The following is a 14,559-nucleotide window of genomic DNA, read 5'->3' on the forward strand; positions in this document are numbered from 1 at the left end:
GTTTCAGTCACCTCATTGTTCTAGATCATGTGAGTTTAGGTTATGCTAGTTTTCGTTTTCATGACCAGTCCAACTTTCAATACTAAGTAATTTTATATAGTAGCTCTCCTAGTTATTCAATTGTTAGCAGATTTATGTTACATTTTTATTTTTGTTCTGTTACAATTTTATATTTAACCAACACCATTATTTTGTTTTTGCTTATATTAAGTGAATGATTTGTCACTAGTTGTCAAAACACCACATAGAAGCTCATAAAACATAAATCTGATTTTTGTGCTTATAAACAGTTCCCTGCATCAGGTCTGAGTATGCTCCCAAAGAGATGACATTAATACTGAGCATCTGAAAGTGAAATCTGGTTGAATCTCCCAGGTACTGAAGTTTCAGGACCCTGAGAAAATAGAAATCCCTTCCTTCCATTCTCTCTCTCTTTTTTTTTTTTTTTTCTTTTCCTGCTACCTGAGTTCTACACCAATAGAGAAAAAACAAATGCAAGGCTGGTAAAAGTCAAGTATCATGTTGTTAGTGGTAACACTGGTATGGAAAAATGTGGCTAACATCTACCGAGTTTCAGAGGTGGAATTGCACACTTGAACGCTCACTAATTCAGGACTTAGGCGGGCATCTCCACTGAAGCAAGGCTTGCTCCTGTAACACCCATACTGTGGGTTGTGTGGGTTACACTGGGGGTTTCTTGGAGGCAGCTTGCTCCCCTAGGGGGAAACAGGAAGTGCCAGGGGCTGAGCTATGGAAATACAGTTTCTCTGTAGAGTTTCTTTAATCTTCCAGATTATGTCACTCCTTTTCCTCTGGAAAGATGTAACGGAGGGAGTAGAGAGAGGCTAGGTGTCTTGCTAATGGAGTTTCTTCAGTGTGGACGGAGACAACAGGAGAGGGCAGGAGGAGGGATTCTTCCTGTCCTTCCTTCAGCATTGGGGTATCAGGACACGGTTTGTTAAATTGTAATAATGTGCCTATATAAATGTTGGGTGGGCCACCTTCTACTCTGACCGTACTAATGACGTTTTCCTTGACTTTGTCATTAAAATTTCCATTCTCTTTTGTATTTATTTCAAGCCGCCTTCATGACCCCCTGCCCCAGTCATTCACTTCTAGGTAAGCCAGGTAATGAAAGGTCTACTGGTTCATTTGTAGCAGCTGGAGATCCTTTAGTTGCAAATGTCAGACCCCCATCTTAAATGCTTGAGGCACAGAAGGCAATCTGTTGCCATCTAGTTTTTAGAAGTCTGGCTTTGGCTGCTGAATTCAGACCTTCGAATGGCACCATCCTAGAGGAACTGTTTCTCTCCATTTTGTGGTTGGCTTCTGGGTTGGCTGTCTCCTCGGGCAGGCCCAATCTCTCTGGTTATCACATGGTTTCCAGCAACTCTGAGTTTTCTTCTTACCCCTTCAACAAGCCTTGTTTACAAAGAATGCCTCTCTCATAGGTGTTCTAACAAAAACTCCGGAGCTGAATATTACTCGACTTAATTACTGAGTAACTACTAAATACTCCAGCTTATGTTGCTGCTGATCCCTTGGTTCTAAGGGTGTTCCCTAGACCAGCTACATAAGCATCACCTTGGAATTTATTAGAAATGCATGGTCTCAGGCCACACCCCAGACTTTTGAATGATAAACTCTGAGGGTGGGGTGCAGGGAACGGTGTATTAAGAAGTCCTCCATGTGATTCAGAGGCGTGCTAAAGTTTGCAGACCACCTTGTTAGTCCATAGACCATACTCTATGGCTAGGGGGATAAAATAATGTTGAGTGGTCCAGCCTGCGTAGGCTGATTACTTCAAGAGCTGGGTTAGGATCAGCTTCATCCAGCCCAGATGGTTTTAAGGTAAAGTATGGAGGGTAGCATCCCAAAGGGAAATTAGAGGTGTTATCAGAAAAAGCAACAGTTGCTGGTCAGAAAAAAATTAACACATGTTCTACAATAGAATCTTTCGACAAGTACTGGGTGGTGAATTATTACATCAAGAAGTATTTGGTAGTGAATGCTTCATGCTTGTCTGTTGTATCTTTACAAGGTTTGGTGCAATCAAGACTTTTTTTCTTATAGTATGCATTCGTACCCAATTGTTTCCTGAATGGAGAAAATGAATCATTTTATCCTTTAACTTGAGCTATCCATGATCTCATATTTTCTTTTATATGATGGGACATTCTGAGCAGCTGCATGAGAGCATGGGCCACAGGGTATATAACTCAGCCTCAGCCGGGAATCCGTCCTCTGACTGAGGTCCCATCGGCTGTCTACTGTATTGGGCATTTTGTTTCCTGGAACTAAATATTTTGTGTGGAAACCTAAAAGGTATAGTAAGTGTGCTGTGACAAAATGTGATGACTTACGTGAATCTCCTCTGTGACGTTGATAGGTACGATGGTGGGGGACCATACCCGCTTGGAATTCCACAATATCGAGACCGGAATCATGACAGAGAAACGTTACATCTCCGTTGTCCCATCCAGTTTCATTGGCCACTTGCAGAGCCTCATGTTCAATGGCCTGCTCTACATTGACCTGTGCAAAAATGGCGACATCGATTACTGCGAACTGAAGGCTCGTTTTGGACTGAGGAACATTATCGCTGACCCCGTCACCTTCAAGACCAAGAGCAGCTACCTGAGCCTGGCCACCCTCCAGGCCTACACCTCCATGCACCTCTTCTTCCAGTTCAAGACCACCTCAGCGGATGGCTTCATTCTCTTCAACAGTGGTGACGGCAATGACTTCATTGCAGTTGAATTGGTCAAGGGGTAAGTGGAAGAGATCACATCATTTATACCAGGTATCTCAGCTCAAGCCCGACATAAAATACGGACATGAAAACAAAGTGTCCATTCTGCTCCCACCCTCTATTCCCACTACCTGCTCTCATCCTCGTTGATTAAAAACAACCTATGTAATGGTTAGGGCTGGAAGGAAGAGCAGTTCATTAGTTTATCTAAAGGTCTTCCACTAACTCAATACTATCAGACTTTTTACTATGAAATATAGTCCTTTAAACCTATAGGAAAGAAGGTCATTTCTGCGAAAGGAGCATGGAGTGTATATCCTATATACAATGCTCTGAGACAGTGCTCTCTGCAACCACCAAATCTATAGGAAGAAATGAAATACAGATATTTGCCGCACTGCCATTAGCCCATATATGTGCCGTTTTAAATGCTCTTCTTTCTGCAAGGTATTTTACTACCATGTGTTGGAAAATAGTCAAAACAAAAACAAAAGCTGGAATAAAACCCAAAACACAGATCCACAATCGACTGAATTTAAATGCTGCCCCCTAGTGTTTGGGGATGTACCACCTGTTCTACTTGGTGGCTCTGGATTTTTAGATCATGGTAAAGAAGTGAACCTTGTAAGTGTGCAATTAAAGTGAAGTCTGACAGAACAGGCTGTGACTCTTCTTAGAACCCCAGGTCAAGCCTTAATTATTCCTGCATGAGGCCAGGTTAGCACAGGGGATGCGAAGCCCTCAGGGTCACTTCTATGCACGTTGCCATTCAACCACTCGAGGGAATCTCCACTCATCAGGTGGTTGTTGTTGCTCACAGGTACATACACTACGTGTTTGACCTTGGGAATGGTCCCAACGTGATCAAAGGCAACAGTGACCGCCCCCTGAATGACAACCAGTGGCACAACGTTGTCATCACCCGGGACAACAGTAACACCCATAGCTTGAAAGTGGACACGAAAGTGGTCACTCAAGTTATCAATGGGGCCAAAAATCTGGATTTGAAAGGTAAACCTTATAAAGAAGTTTATCCTTTTTAGAGCATTTCTTGTTTTTTGTTTTTTTAAGATTTATTTATTTGAGAGAGAGAGAGCGAGAGTGCTCAAGGGCAGGGAAGAACAGAGGGAGAGAACCTCAAGCAGACTCCCTGCAGAGCGTGGAGTCCGACACCAAGCTCGATCTCATGACCCTGAGGTCATGACCCTGAGATCACGAACTGAGCCGAAACCAAGAGTCGGACATTTAACCGACTGAGCCTCTCAGGCACCTTTAGAGCATTTCTTATAATCGAAGCGCTGTTTGCAGAGGCAAACTACAGGTTAGGAGTGCCAGGCATTTTTGAGACATCATGCATATCCTATTTTAACACCATTAAATGATACTAAAATGCAGTTTTACTTAAACCGATCCTCAAGGGATGGTTCATTTTCTCTGTAAACCTCAGGCATGCGGGGGCTGAGTGTGAGGTGATAAATGTCAAAATGCGGAGGTGTCCTAATACAGAGGACAACTGGTACAATTTCTTAGCCTTGTTCAGCTTCTCTATACTTTTTTTGCAAAATGAGGATAATAATTGTTACCACCTTTATGGGCTGTTATGAGTTTTGATGGGATAATGTCTATAAAATCCTCCTCCTATTATTGGTCACAAGCCCATAACAAGCATTCGGTAAGTGGTGGTTTTGTGGGAAATCTTGTTAATCTTTACTTCATCATAAAATGGGAACAGTACCTACCTCATGGACTGAATATGGTGATTAAAATTTGTGAACTGGCATGGAGAAAATGAGTGACATAAGCAATGTTAGTTTCTTCTTTCTACACTGTGGAGACTCTGTAATTAGTTGCTTATGCCATCTCCAGTCCCCCTCCCCCCACGCCAGCTCTAGCACCATTACCTACGAAATCGTCTAATGTGCATCGGCTCTAGCTGAGTCTGCTTTCCCTACCCTTTACTCATCTGCTCTTGCTACTCACTTTCCTTTGCAGGTGACCTCTACATGGCGGGTCTGGCCCAAGGCATGTACAGCAACCTTCCAAAGCTGGTGGCTTCCCGGGATGGCTTTCAGGGCTGTCTGGCATCAGTGGATTTGAACGGGCGCCTGCCAGACCTCATCAACGATGCCCTCCATCGGAGTGGACAGATCGAGCGTGGCTGTGAAGGTACAGCCTTTTTCCTTTTTAAGCCACAGCCTGGACGCAACCACCAAGCCTCTTTGCTGCCTCTGCCAGCGCCACCTTACTGTTCACCAGTCCTCTCTCCTTCCCATTTGCCGTCCGACATTGCGTCATCTTTGGGGTCCTCCTGTCCCTGGCTCAGTATGTCAAGACATGGGCCACAGGCTCTGGGAATGTATGTTGGCGGGTGTCTTCCCTGTGCTACTACTTGCCAGTGGAGGACCTTCCCTGGCATTGACATCAGACTCTTCCTGACTTGTACCTTTGTTTCCAGCATGGCTGAAAGGGCAGTAAGGGGTTTTATTTATATTTTTATACGTTGGGAGGTATACCAGAGACTTTTATGTAGCTGTCACCATTAATGAAATGTTTCTAATAACTACTGCATTGTTCAGTGCAAACTCAGCAGGAGGTAGGAAAATGATGTCAGAATGCCATGATGAGGGAAGGGAACTGACATTTATTGAGTACTTACTAGATGTCAGGCCTTCTTAGGCAGTTCGTTAGTGTGATGTTGATGAGATCTGGGACAGCATGGGAGTTGATGGTAGAAAGACTTGGATTTAGATCCAGGTAGTAACTCTTGTTCGCTCTGTGACATTTGGCAAGTTACTTAACCTCTCTGAGCTCTATCCTCCTCACCTGCAAAGTGGGGCAATAAAATTTGCCTTGGAAGGTGAGCGATGTAAATCAGAGCTGTATGTAAAATGCCTGGTGCAGACATAGTAGGTACTCGATAAACAGTAAGATTATCCTTTACAAATGTGATCTCGTGTGAGACCTCTAATAACATTGCATGCCCCATCAATGCAACACAACAAACCACGCTCAGCCTGTTCCTGTAGGTGATCTATTGTCTCTTAAGATATTAAGTGAATTTTATAGGTCTTCTTGAGTCCAGTTCTTTACAACAAAAACAATCTAGTTTAACCAGCAGAGGTTAGCAGTGAACAGTTTTCAGGCTTTCCCAGGGGCCTTGGGTAGGCCAAAAAGGTGACGCTTACCTAGCTTCAAGGTCAAAGATGTCTGACCAGTCAGCAGGACCTATGTGTTCTTTTGTCCGGTTGAGCCTCACGGCCCTGTGTGTGATATACGTGTTGTGTTTTTTCTATCTCATTGATTTACCGCATCAAACGCGTTCACTCATCTCCTAAGTATTTAGCTTCACATATCTCTCCTTAACCAGCTTTCACCTGAGTTCGCTTGCCACATTTTTATAAAGGCTTCCTGTCAGCTTCACAAGCTGATGTGCAGTATGGAAGTCATTACCCTTTGCCTAAGGGTCAGCTTCCCACGTGGACTAGTAATAAGACTGGTTGTTCCCATGACCCACTCCGGTTTGCCTTTAGACAGGAATATTTCTTATATCCGGTGGGCCAAATCGGGTCTGTGTACGTGGGAGGACAGGGAGTTGGAAATCACCATGCGCTTAAAGTAGCCACTTTGCTTTCTTCTCCTGAAAATGCACTATGTCATTCAAATCAAGAATTTTTGTCTCCTTGGCTTGCTCTTACTTCTTTCAGGCTTTAAGGGCAATGCTGAGATAAACGTAACATTTGGGAATTAAATCGAATATCTCTGTTTCAAAGATTGTGGAATGACAGAAATTCCAGTTATCCTTCAATAATTAATCAGATTGAGTTAAAACATAAGACATAAAAGCACACGTTAAAAAGCATAAAGTACTCTTCAGATGTTAAATATTCTTATCATGTCATCCGTTCTTCAGATTTACAGGTTAATAGGAATCATCCATTTAATTCTATAGCAATGTTGCTTGATAGAAATATAATGTGAGTCACATAAGTAATTTTAAATTTCCTAGTATACTAGCTACATGTAAAAAAGATATAAAGTAACAGGTAAAATTAATTTTAATTTTACATTTCACTTAACCCAGTATATCCAAAATATTATCATTTCAGCATGCAATGATACAAAATTATTATTAAAACATTGCACATTCTTCTCTCACATTAAGCCTTCAGAACCGAGTGTGTATTTTGTACTTACAGCGCATCTCAATCCAGACTACATACCTTTCCAGTGCTCAGTAGCTATCCGTGTCTGTGGCCTACCGTATCAGAAGCAGAGTTCGGCAGAGGATTAAAAGTTGGGGTGTAAGGAGATAGCACTGTTGTATTGGATTGAAAGGAAGTCTAAACCAACTTTTAGAAGAGTGGATTAAAAGGTAGAGTATAAAAGTGGGTGGGGGAATGGAGTCCACTTAAGAGAACTTGAAGAGAAGCAGTGAGAGCATTAGCACAAGGAAATTACCCATCAAATTGGGGAAAATGGTCCCATCCCTACTTCCATCTCTGTGTGCAGCTTGGCATGACTCATCACCTGCATTATAGTGGGGTCCGACCTTCCTCTGAGTATGGGTGATTGTTCAGCACCGGATATTGTGACTTGATGCTTCTACCGTCCGAATCTATGGCGAGTCCCATGAGCCTAATAACCCTGCACTCTATTGCCATGGAGATAATTGTGATGATTACCCATGGAGCATTATGACCGCCCCACTGGGTGGGATGAATGGAGGATGAGTGAGGAGGGAAGAAGGTCCTTGTTTATTGTACACAGATGACTTGGATAATTAGCCTAAGTGGCCAGGAAAAATGGCCAGAAAGTGGGTTAAGGCATAAATTACTGTCATTGGAAGTTTACACCATGTGAATAAGCCCTTATAAGAGATCCCAGGAGCCTTTTAGGGCACTGTGGAAACGAAGCCAAAGTAGATGGCGAGGAGGGAAATGAGGAGCACAGAACCTTAGAGAGACTGCAAACCTTAGAGAGTCCTTTTCATTCTGAATCTCTGTACATAGTATGGAACCCTCAAGAAGGCCTTTGAGTATTATGCAGGATGGAAATCCCAGGAAATAGAATACATTTCCTGATTTATCATTTCTATGTATAGAATAATGTACAGGGGATGAGGATTCGTTACTAAAAACTAAGAGCTGCATCCCTTCGACATGGTAAATGCGTTCTATTCTCACTATCTGGGGTACACAGGCCAGGATGTATCCTATGTTCTTGTCAAAGTCATTGATGATGATATTTCAGGATCTCTAAGTAGTAAATGTACTACTTTCCCTCTCTTATCTAACTGTGAAGGGTCCAAAATTATTTTAAAAACAAATTAACCTACGGCTCTGGCTCCCAATTGTTTTATACTAAGAAAGAAAAAAAAAATCTCGAACCATGTTTTAATTTTTATGCAGAGTATAATACTTCAGAAATTAAGCACAATTTCTGGACAATCTAGCCAACATCTAGCCGTGACTTACAGCCTCTCCGTTTGGGCTAGGAATTCTGAAATGATGTCTGGTTCTATTCTCAGCTGGTAAATATCTCTTTCTATCTTGAGGCCAGCTTGGCTGCAGAGACCAAGGCATGGGTTGGCTGGAAAAGTGATTCCACAATTGCAGATTGTAAACATCTGAGAGAAACACACGTGCTTCATTTTGAGACTGGCATGAATAAATAAAAAGGACATCGGTTTGGTGCCTTTTTGCTTGCAGCCATTTGGATTTGGCTGTATTCTTACCCATCAAACAAATTGAGCTCTTTGGAGTTCCCAAATCACCTTGATACACAGGCCCAGTTCGAGCGCCACATTCCCTGGTGGCATTTTCAGGAGATTACAAGGAGTGCTCCCAAGTGACTCTTCCATCTTTAACTCCTAGATGTGCAGAATTATATTTTTGTGGGCTTGGTCTGGTTGTGCACACGTGTCTTTCAGTCTGGCCATGCGCTACCCTTATTTCTTGATGCTTATCCTGACTCGTGGAGAATCATTTTCCTGGACCATATGCCTTGGGTTGGCTGTGTGGTTGTGGGAAGGCTCTTGTTATCCCTGCTTGTGCTTTGTCAGTCCAGTGTTCTCCTGCCCCCGCTCTGCTGACGTGGCTCTGAGGAGACCTGCTCCACCTGGGTCCCTGCATCCCCCATCTGTGCTGTCTCTGGAGAACCTGTAGAGCATTTTAACTGTCTGTTTGAATGATGGTGGTTATGCCAATTGTTATTTTCATTTCTGTAACGTCACCCTGGTTGACTCTACCTCTTACTAACCTCTGGTTATTGTTTTCGCCTTTTCTGTTCTTTTGCTAACAAAGTTGCATTGACCAAAGCTGACCTGCAAGGTAGAGAAGGTTCTTGCTCCCATTACCACTTTGGACTGAAAGATACCCTGTGTCACTCTTGGTATCTTTTCTTTAAGGGCCTTCAAGCTGTCACACCTCTTGGACAGCATCGGTTTAGGGGAGGGGGCTGAACCCTTGTTCTTCAGAAACAGTGGTGGGAAACCCAGATCAGTGAATGCAAAATAACAAACGCTAAGACCTTTGAGGGATGAGACCATGATTCCAATTTTGGGGGGACTAAAGAGGTTTGACAGCATCCTTTACTGTGACTCCTCAGAAGCATATCAATCCACTTCTGGAAATGGTTCATACCTCTCCACATAATTGCCATGGATGGGTTGGCTCTTTTTAATTTATTCACCACAGAGGAAGGCAACACTTGGAAAGAGAAAAAGAAAAAAAAAAAAAAGGTCACTTGGGTTCTTACTTTATTATTTTCTGGGTCAGGGAGGTCATTTCTCGGGACTTTGGAGTGCTTGGGCCTTATGAATGAGAAGGCCATTTTCTCTTAACTCATTTTAGAGAAAGATTTTTAGGCATTTGGGAGATATTAATGTCATTAAAACGTTCTAGAGATTTATGTTTCCTATCGGGGATTTTAGTTGAGCACTTTAATTTCCTGTTTTGTGATCTAAAGGAAAAAGTACTCTTGGGGAAGAAGAGGATCTGTCAGTTTTATCCTGAATACCCTTTAAAATGCCTGCATGTTAGATGTTAGTGAATATCTACCACAGACACTGCTCCTTCTACCATCCAAAGAGGCACCATCCAAAGTCCGTCATGGGCCACTGGTCCTATCCTTTCAGGCTACTTGACTCAGAATAGCAAATCAGGAAGGCATTTTGGGCATCTTTTGGGCATCTTTAGAGGATTGAGCTTCAGATGGCTTCTGGGAGTTTGCAACCAGCAAAAATTGTTAAAAGTGGTTAAGAGCAGGGTAGCTTTAAAAACACTGCTTTTCCCCTAAAAGATCATTTATTTTGCTGCTACTTGCTATATGTCATGTGGGTGACCAATACAAGTGCCCATGTCTTGGGTGGACATAAACTACATGAAGTCTCTCTCTAGCCATTTTCCTCTAACTTTTTTCTCCATCCCTTCTTAGCAGATTCACATATATGCTGAAATATAATAAAATTAATGAAAAGAACAGACACTGAATTAGTATTTTGAAGTCCAAGGTAGTTGTACAATAGCTTTGAATTTTTTTCTTTCTTTCTTTCTTTCTTTCTTTCTTTCTTTCTTTCTTTCTTTCTTTCTTTCTTTCTTTCTTTCTTTCTTTCTTTCTTTTTTTTTGCTTTCAATTTCAAAGAACATAAGGGGCCTTTCAGTAATACTGAAGGCTGTTGTTTTTCAGAAACTGCTCAATTGTCAAAATAGGGCTACTGCATGTCACTCTGTAACTGGAGAGGGGATGGAGCAGGATTTGATCTACAAGAAGAGACAATCCAAGGATATCAAAGCTTGTTGTGATCAGATTTATTAGATAAAACTAGAGCGTGACATCTCCCCCCAGACTTTATTCTTCACGGTAAGAACTAGGTGGATTTTGAATCCCCAGAACCTAGCATGGGACTTTTTACATAGGAGCTCCCCATGCAGCAAAATGATCTTAAAGTTATCATCCAAAGGAAAAATGGTTTGTAGGAATCATACAAAGTACTGGTTGATTTCTATGCCTCTTGTAAATTATTGACCAAAGTATAGTACAGATTTAGAAACATAATAGTTTGGAATATCCTAACTTTGCCGTTTATAGTATCAACCAAGTCATCAGTATGGTCTTTAGGTTATTACTGCCTTGACCCAAACTCTCTTCCATTCTTGTAATGACTAGAGAGTCTCTTTGTTTGTGGCAGGAGCTGTTATTCTTGGTAATTATTTTGGGTCATCTTACTCTTTCCCCATATTGTGGCAAAAGACCTTTAGGATGCAAATTCCTTTACTTTTTATTCTCCTGACATTGGGGTTTGGACCATTACTCATGCTGGCTTTTTCAGCTATAACCTGTGGGCACAGATATTACGAATTACCATGAAGTGTGAAGGGCAGTAAAAACATATGACAAAGAAATGAGACGGTTTGAAATGTAAAGGTAAATGGTATTCAGAAAGAACTATAATAGTGGGGTCTAGGAAGTGGCCTGGACATGAGTCTGGACAAGTCAACAGTTTGAGTCCTCCTATCATTGTGTTAGGGGTATGTTGTTTTTTTTTTTTTTAATATGTATGTATGTATGTATGTATTTAAACTTCTCCAGTGATTGTGTTATTCAGTTTTAATGGGAACTCAGCCATTCCTATGTGTCAGGCACTCAGCGAGGCACTGGGATTACAGGTGTGATCGTCTGACCACACATGAGTTGGCAGGGGATCAGCCAGTACGGACAATGCAGGGTGAGCACTGCTTTTCTAGAATGGAGAAGGATCACGCAGGGTGAGCAGGGAGGAGGGCTGCTGGACTGTGCAGGGTGACCATGGTAGGTCCTCAGGGTATATATCCCAGGCAGAGTTTGAGCTGAGTTGGAAGGACAACATATATTTGAGGTACATGAGAGGTGGAAGCACATTCGAGAGTTTGGCCAGTTTGAGGACCGACTTGAAGCTCAGGATGGTTGAAATAATGTGCATATGGGGATGTGATCAAAGATGAAGCTGGGAGCGGTAGGATGGAAGCCGGCGATGATGGTATGTTCCTGTGAGGAGTTGGGCATTTCCCTGAGGGCACTGTGAGGGGGACAGAGACTTGGTCAGCTTCTCATTTTATGAAGATCACTCTGACACTAGGTGGAGAATGGAAAGGAAGGACAGGAACTGGAAACAGGGAGCAGCATTAGGAGGGAAGAGGCTTGAACCTGACACCTGCTATTTTAGGTGGCTAAGGAGGTAAACATGTCTCCCTCCCAGATGAGACCTCTGAGGAATGAGAAAGAAAAGGAGCTTTTTCTCCTGATTGTTTCCCTTCTACGCAGCTGTGTTACTCTGTTTCATATATCAGATACATTTACACATGATGAGGAAAGGTGTCAAGGAAGAACTTCCCTAATGGCCCTGGGTCAGGCCAGACTTTGCATCCTTCCAGGTTAGGAGTGGGAGTAGGAGCTCCATTGAGGCACACAGGGTTGGGGGGTGTTACATTGTTGAGAAGTACAGTCCCTTGAATCTCAGGGTCCCTTGAAGAGAGTGACAATATCTAGGGACCTTTTGGAAGTAATTTTCGAATTCCTTTTTATTGTAAGAGGGGTATTCCTGGAGAGATCCCCTAAAAAGCTGTCTAATAAGAAAGGAGCTTACAACTATCAGAGAAACATTAAGTTTGACCTGTTGAGGATGAAACAGACGAGTTATAAACTATAAGAAATAAAAGAATAGCTTTTGATTGGGTTAGGTGATGAATAAGAATATGTTCTTTCTACTTTCCACTATAATTCCCCTTAACACGTTCTATCTCTGGAGTTGAATGGCTCTTTTTTTAGAAATGTAATTCATTCTTCTGCCCAGATGGTGGGCAGGTGGAGTGGGGTGGGGGGGAAACCAAGGATTGATTAGATCTGCTTCCAAATGCTTTGTATCTTTGAGGAAGTCAGTGAATGTATTGGGTTTGGATGCCTTAAAAACCCAAAGATCCTTTCAAGTAGTTTTAGATAAGAGTTGCCATCAAACACTTCTAAGGGGGAATTTTCATTCTGCAACTATTTTTTACTGTGAAGAATATAGTTTTCCACTTAATTTTCTCCAAAGCTAAGGGCTTTATCACATTCTCCATTGTATTTTATGTTAAAAAAAAAAAAAAAAGGTGTAGCATTTGACCTAATAGAAATCATTCCCTCAGAAATGATTTGCATTATGGGACATAATGAAAGATAGGAATTAAACAGAGCTTCCCCCAAAGGCTCTTGCCTTTTGCCCCTCAGCATCATATGACAGAGGCTTCTTACAAGAAAGCTGTGCAATTGTGACGTACTGCCTTAATGTGTCTTGTTTCTGGACTCCTGACCAACTATACACCCACCTAAAATAGAGAGAACTTGATTTTCCTCTCCAACAGAGTTGATAACACCCTTTATTGAGGGTTTATTTAGTGCAGGCACAGGCTAAGGACTTGGTATATTGTGTCTCCATCAGGATCATGACCTTGCGACCTCAAGATGACTTTATGGGCTTTACATATGTTATCTCATTTAATCCTCACATCATGTTAGGTAGCAACAATTTCCATCCCTATTATACAGATGGGAAAACTCAGGTTCAGAGAATTTAAGTGGCTAGCCCAGGGTCACATTGCTAGTAAGCGATGAAGCTAAGTTTTAAAGCCTATGACCTCTCTCTACTGTGCCATATGGTGAGAGTCTGGACTTGTCTATTTCCAAAGCAGGGGCCCTACCCAGGTGACCAGAGGGTATCTGAGAATGTCCTCTAGCTGGCTTTATGGTAGATGGTGTTTATGTCAATATGATTTCACTAAGTTCTAGATGATAGTTGCACAGTTTCTTTAAAACAAACTGCTTTTAAATTAGCTGTCTTTTCATTGAGCTTGCCCTTTGAAACCTCTTTTCTCTCTTTTTAAAAATGCCCTCTGCTACCCCAACAGACCACTATGTCAGTGCTGAAAAAGAAGGAAAATCAGAATATGAGGCTTCAGTTTGCATTTTTCTGAGGCAGCATGGACTTTCTGATGCGCTGTTCATGATTTTAGAAAGAAGAAATGATCCAATCATTTGACCTTTATGATCCGGGCACTCTCTGAAAATAGGGTGGGTTGAGCAAGAAGGCTTCATGATGCTAGTCTTTCTTTCTCCTTCACCAATCCCCCAACAGGGGTAGGCATAGGTGCTCCCTCCATTGTCATGCAAGTGTCCCGTGTGTAAATCGCTTTACTCACGAGGTGTGCATACTTTGCAGTTCATGGACCATCAAGGGCAGTGCTGTACTAGATTTTGCAAGCTGGTTGACATCACGTAACTTACATTAGCTTGAAATTGGCCGTGGTGGGAGTATTTTACACTGTGGAAATCAGGTTAGAGAAATGTTACAGATCAGGGTTTGTTGTTGTTGTTGTTCTGGTTGTTAAATATTTACCTGCAGGGAGCTGATCAAAGGCCATTGGAGATAAAGACCTCATGAGGGCATCTTAGTTTCAACCAATTCCCATGCCCATCTTGACTCATTTTATACTCAGTATATGATGAGAGGGCTGGAGGGATTGAGGAGCATAGAAGTGTTATTGAAACTGCCCCAGTGTCTCCAGAATGTTGGATTTTTTTTTTTAAAGATTTTATTTATTTATTCGACAGAGAAAGACACAGTGAGAGAGGGAACACAAACGGGGAGTGGGAGAGGGAGAAGCAGACTCCCCGCCGAGCAGGGAGCCCGATGTGGGACTCGATCCAGGGACTCCAGGATCATGACCTGAGCCGAAGGCAGTCGCTTAACCAACTGAGCCACCCAGGCGCCCCAGAATGTTGGAGTTTATTATTAG

The 14,559-nt window shown here is 42.3% G+C and overlaps 1 protein-coding gene across 1 annotated transcript in view; it reads left to right on the top strand.

Annotated features, from left to right (window-relative positions):
* Window positions 1-14,559, top strand: part of NRXN3 (neurexin 3) — a 1,531,407-nt gene that overhangs the window by 735,187 nt on the left and 781,661 nt on the right. Inside the window, exons 9-11 of the mRNA XM_054513824.2 lie at window positions 2,390-2,771; window positions 3,573-3,763; window positions 4,745-4,918. Coding sequence (XP_054369799.2) covers window positions 2,390-2,771; window positions 3,573-3,763; window positions 4,745-4,918 — 747 coding nt within the window. The remainder of the gene's footprint in view (window positions 1-2,389; window positions 2,772-3,572; window positions 3,764-4,744; window positions 4,919-14,559) is intronic.

The sequence above is a fragment of the Mirounga angustirostris genome, unplaced genomic scaffold (assembly GCF_029215605.1).
Source record: "Mirounga angustirostris isolate CCGP_5_RB_7025 unplaced genomic scaffold, mMirAng1.0.hap1 SCAF_9, whole genome shotgun sequence".
NCBI classification, from domain to species: Eukaryota; Metazoa; Chordata; class Mammalia; order Carnivora; family Phocidae; genus Mirounga; species Mirounga angustirostris.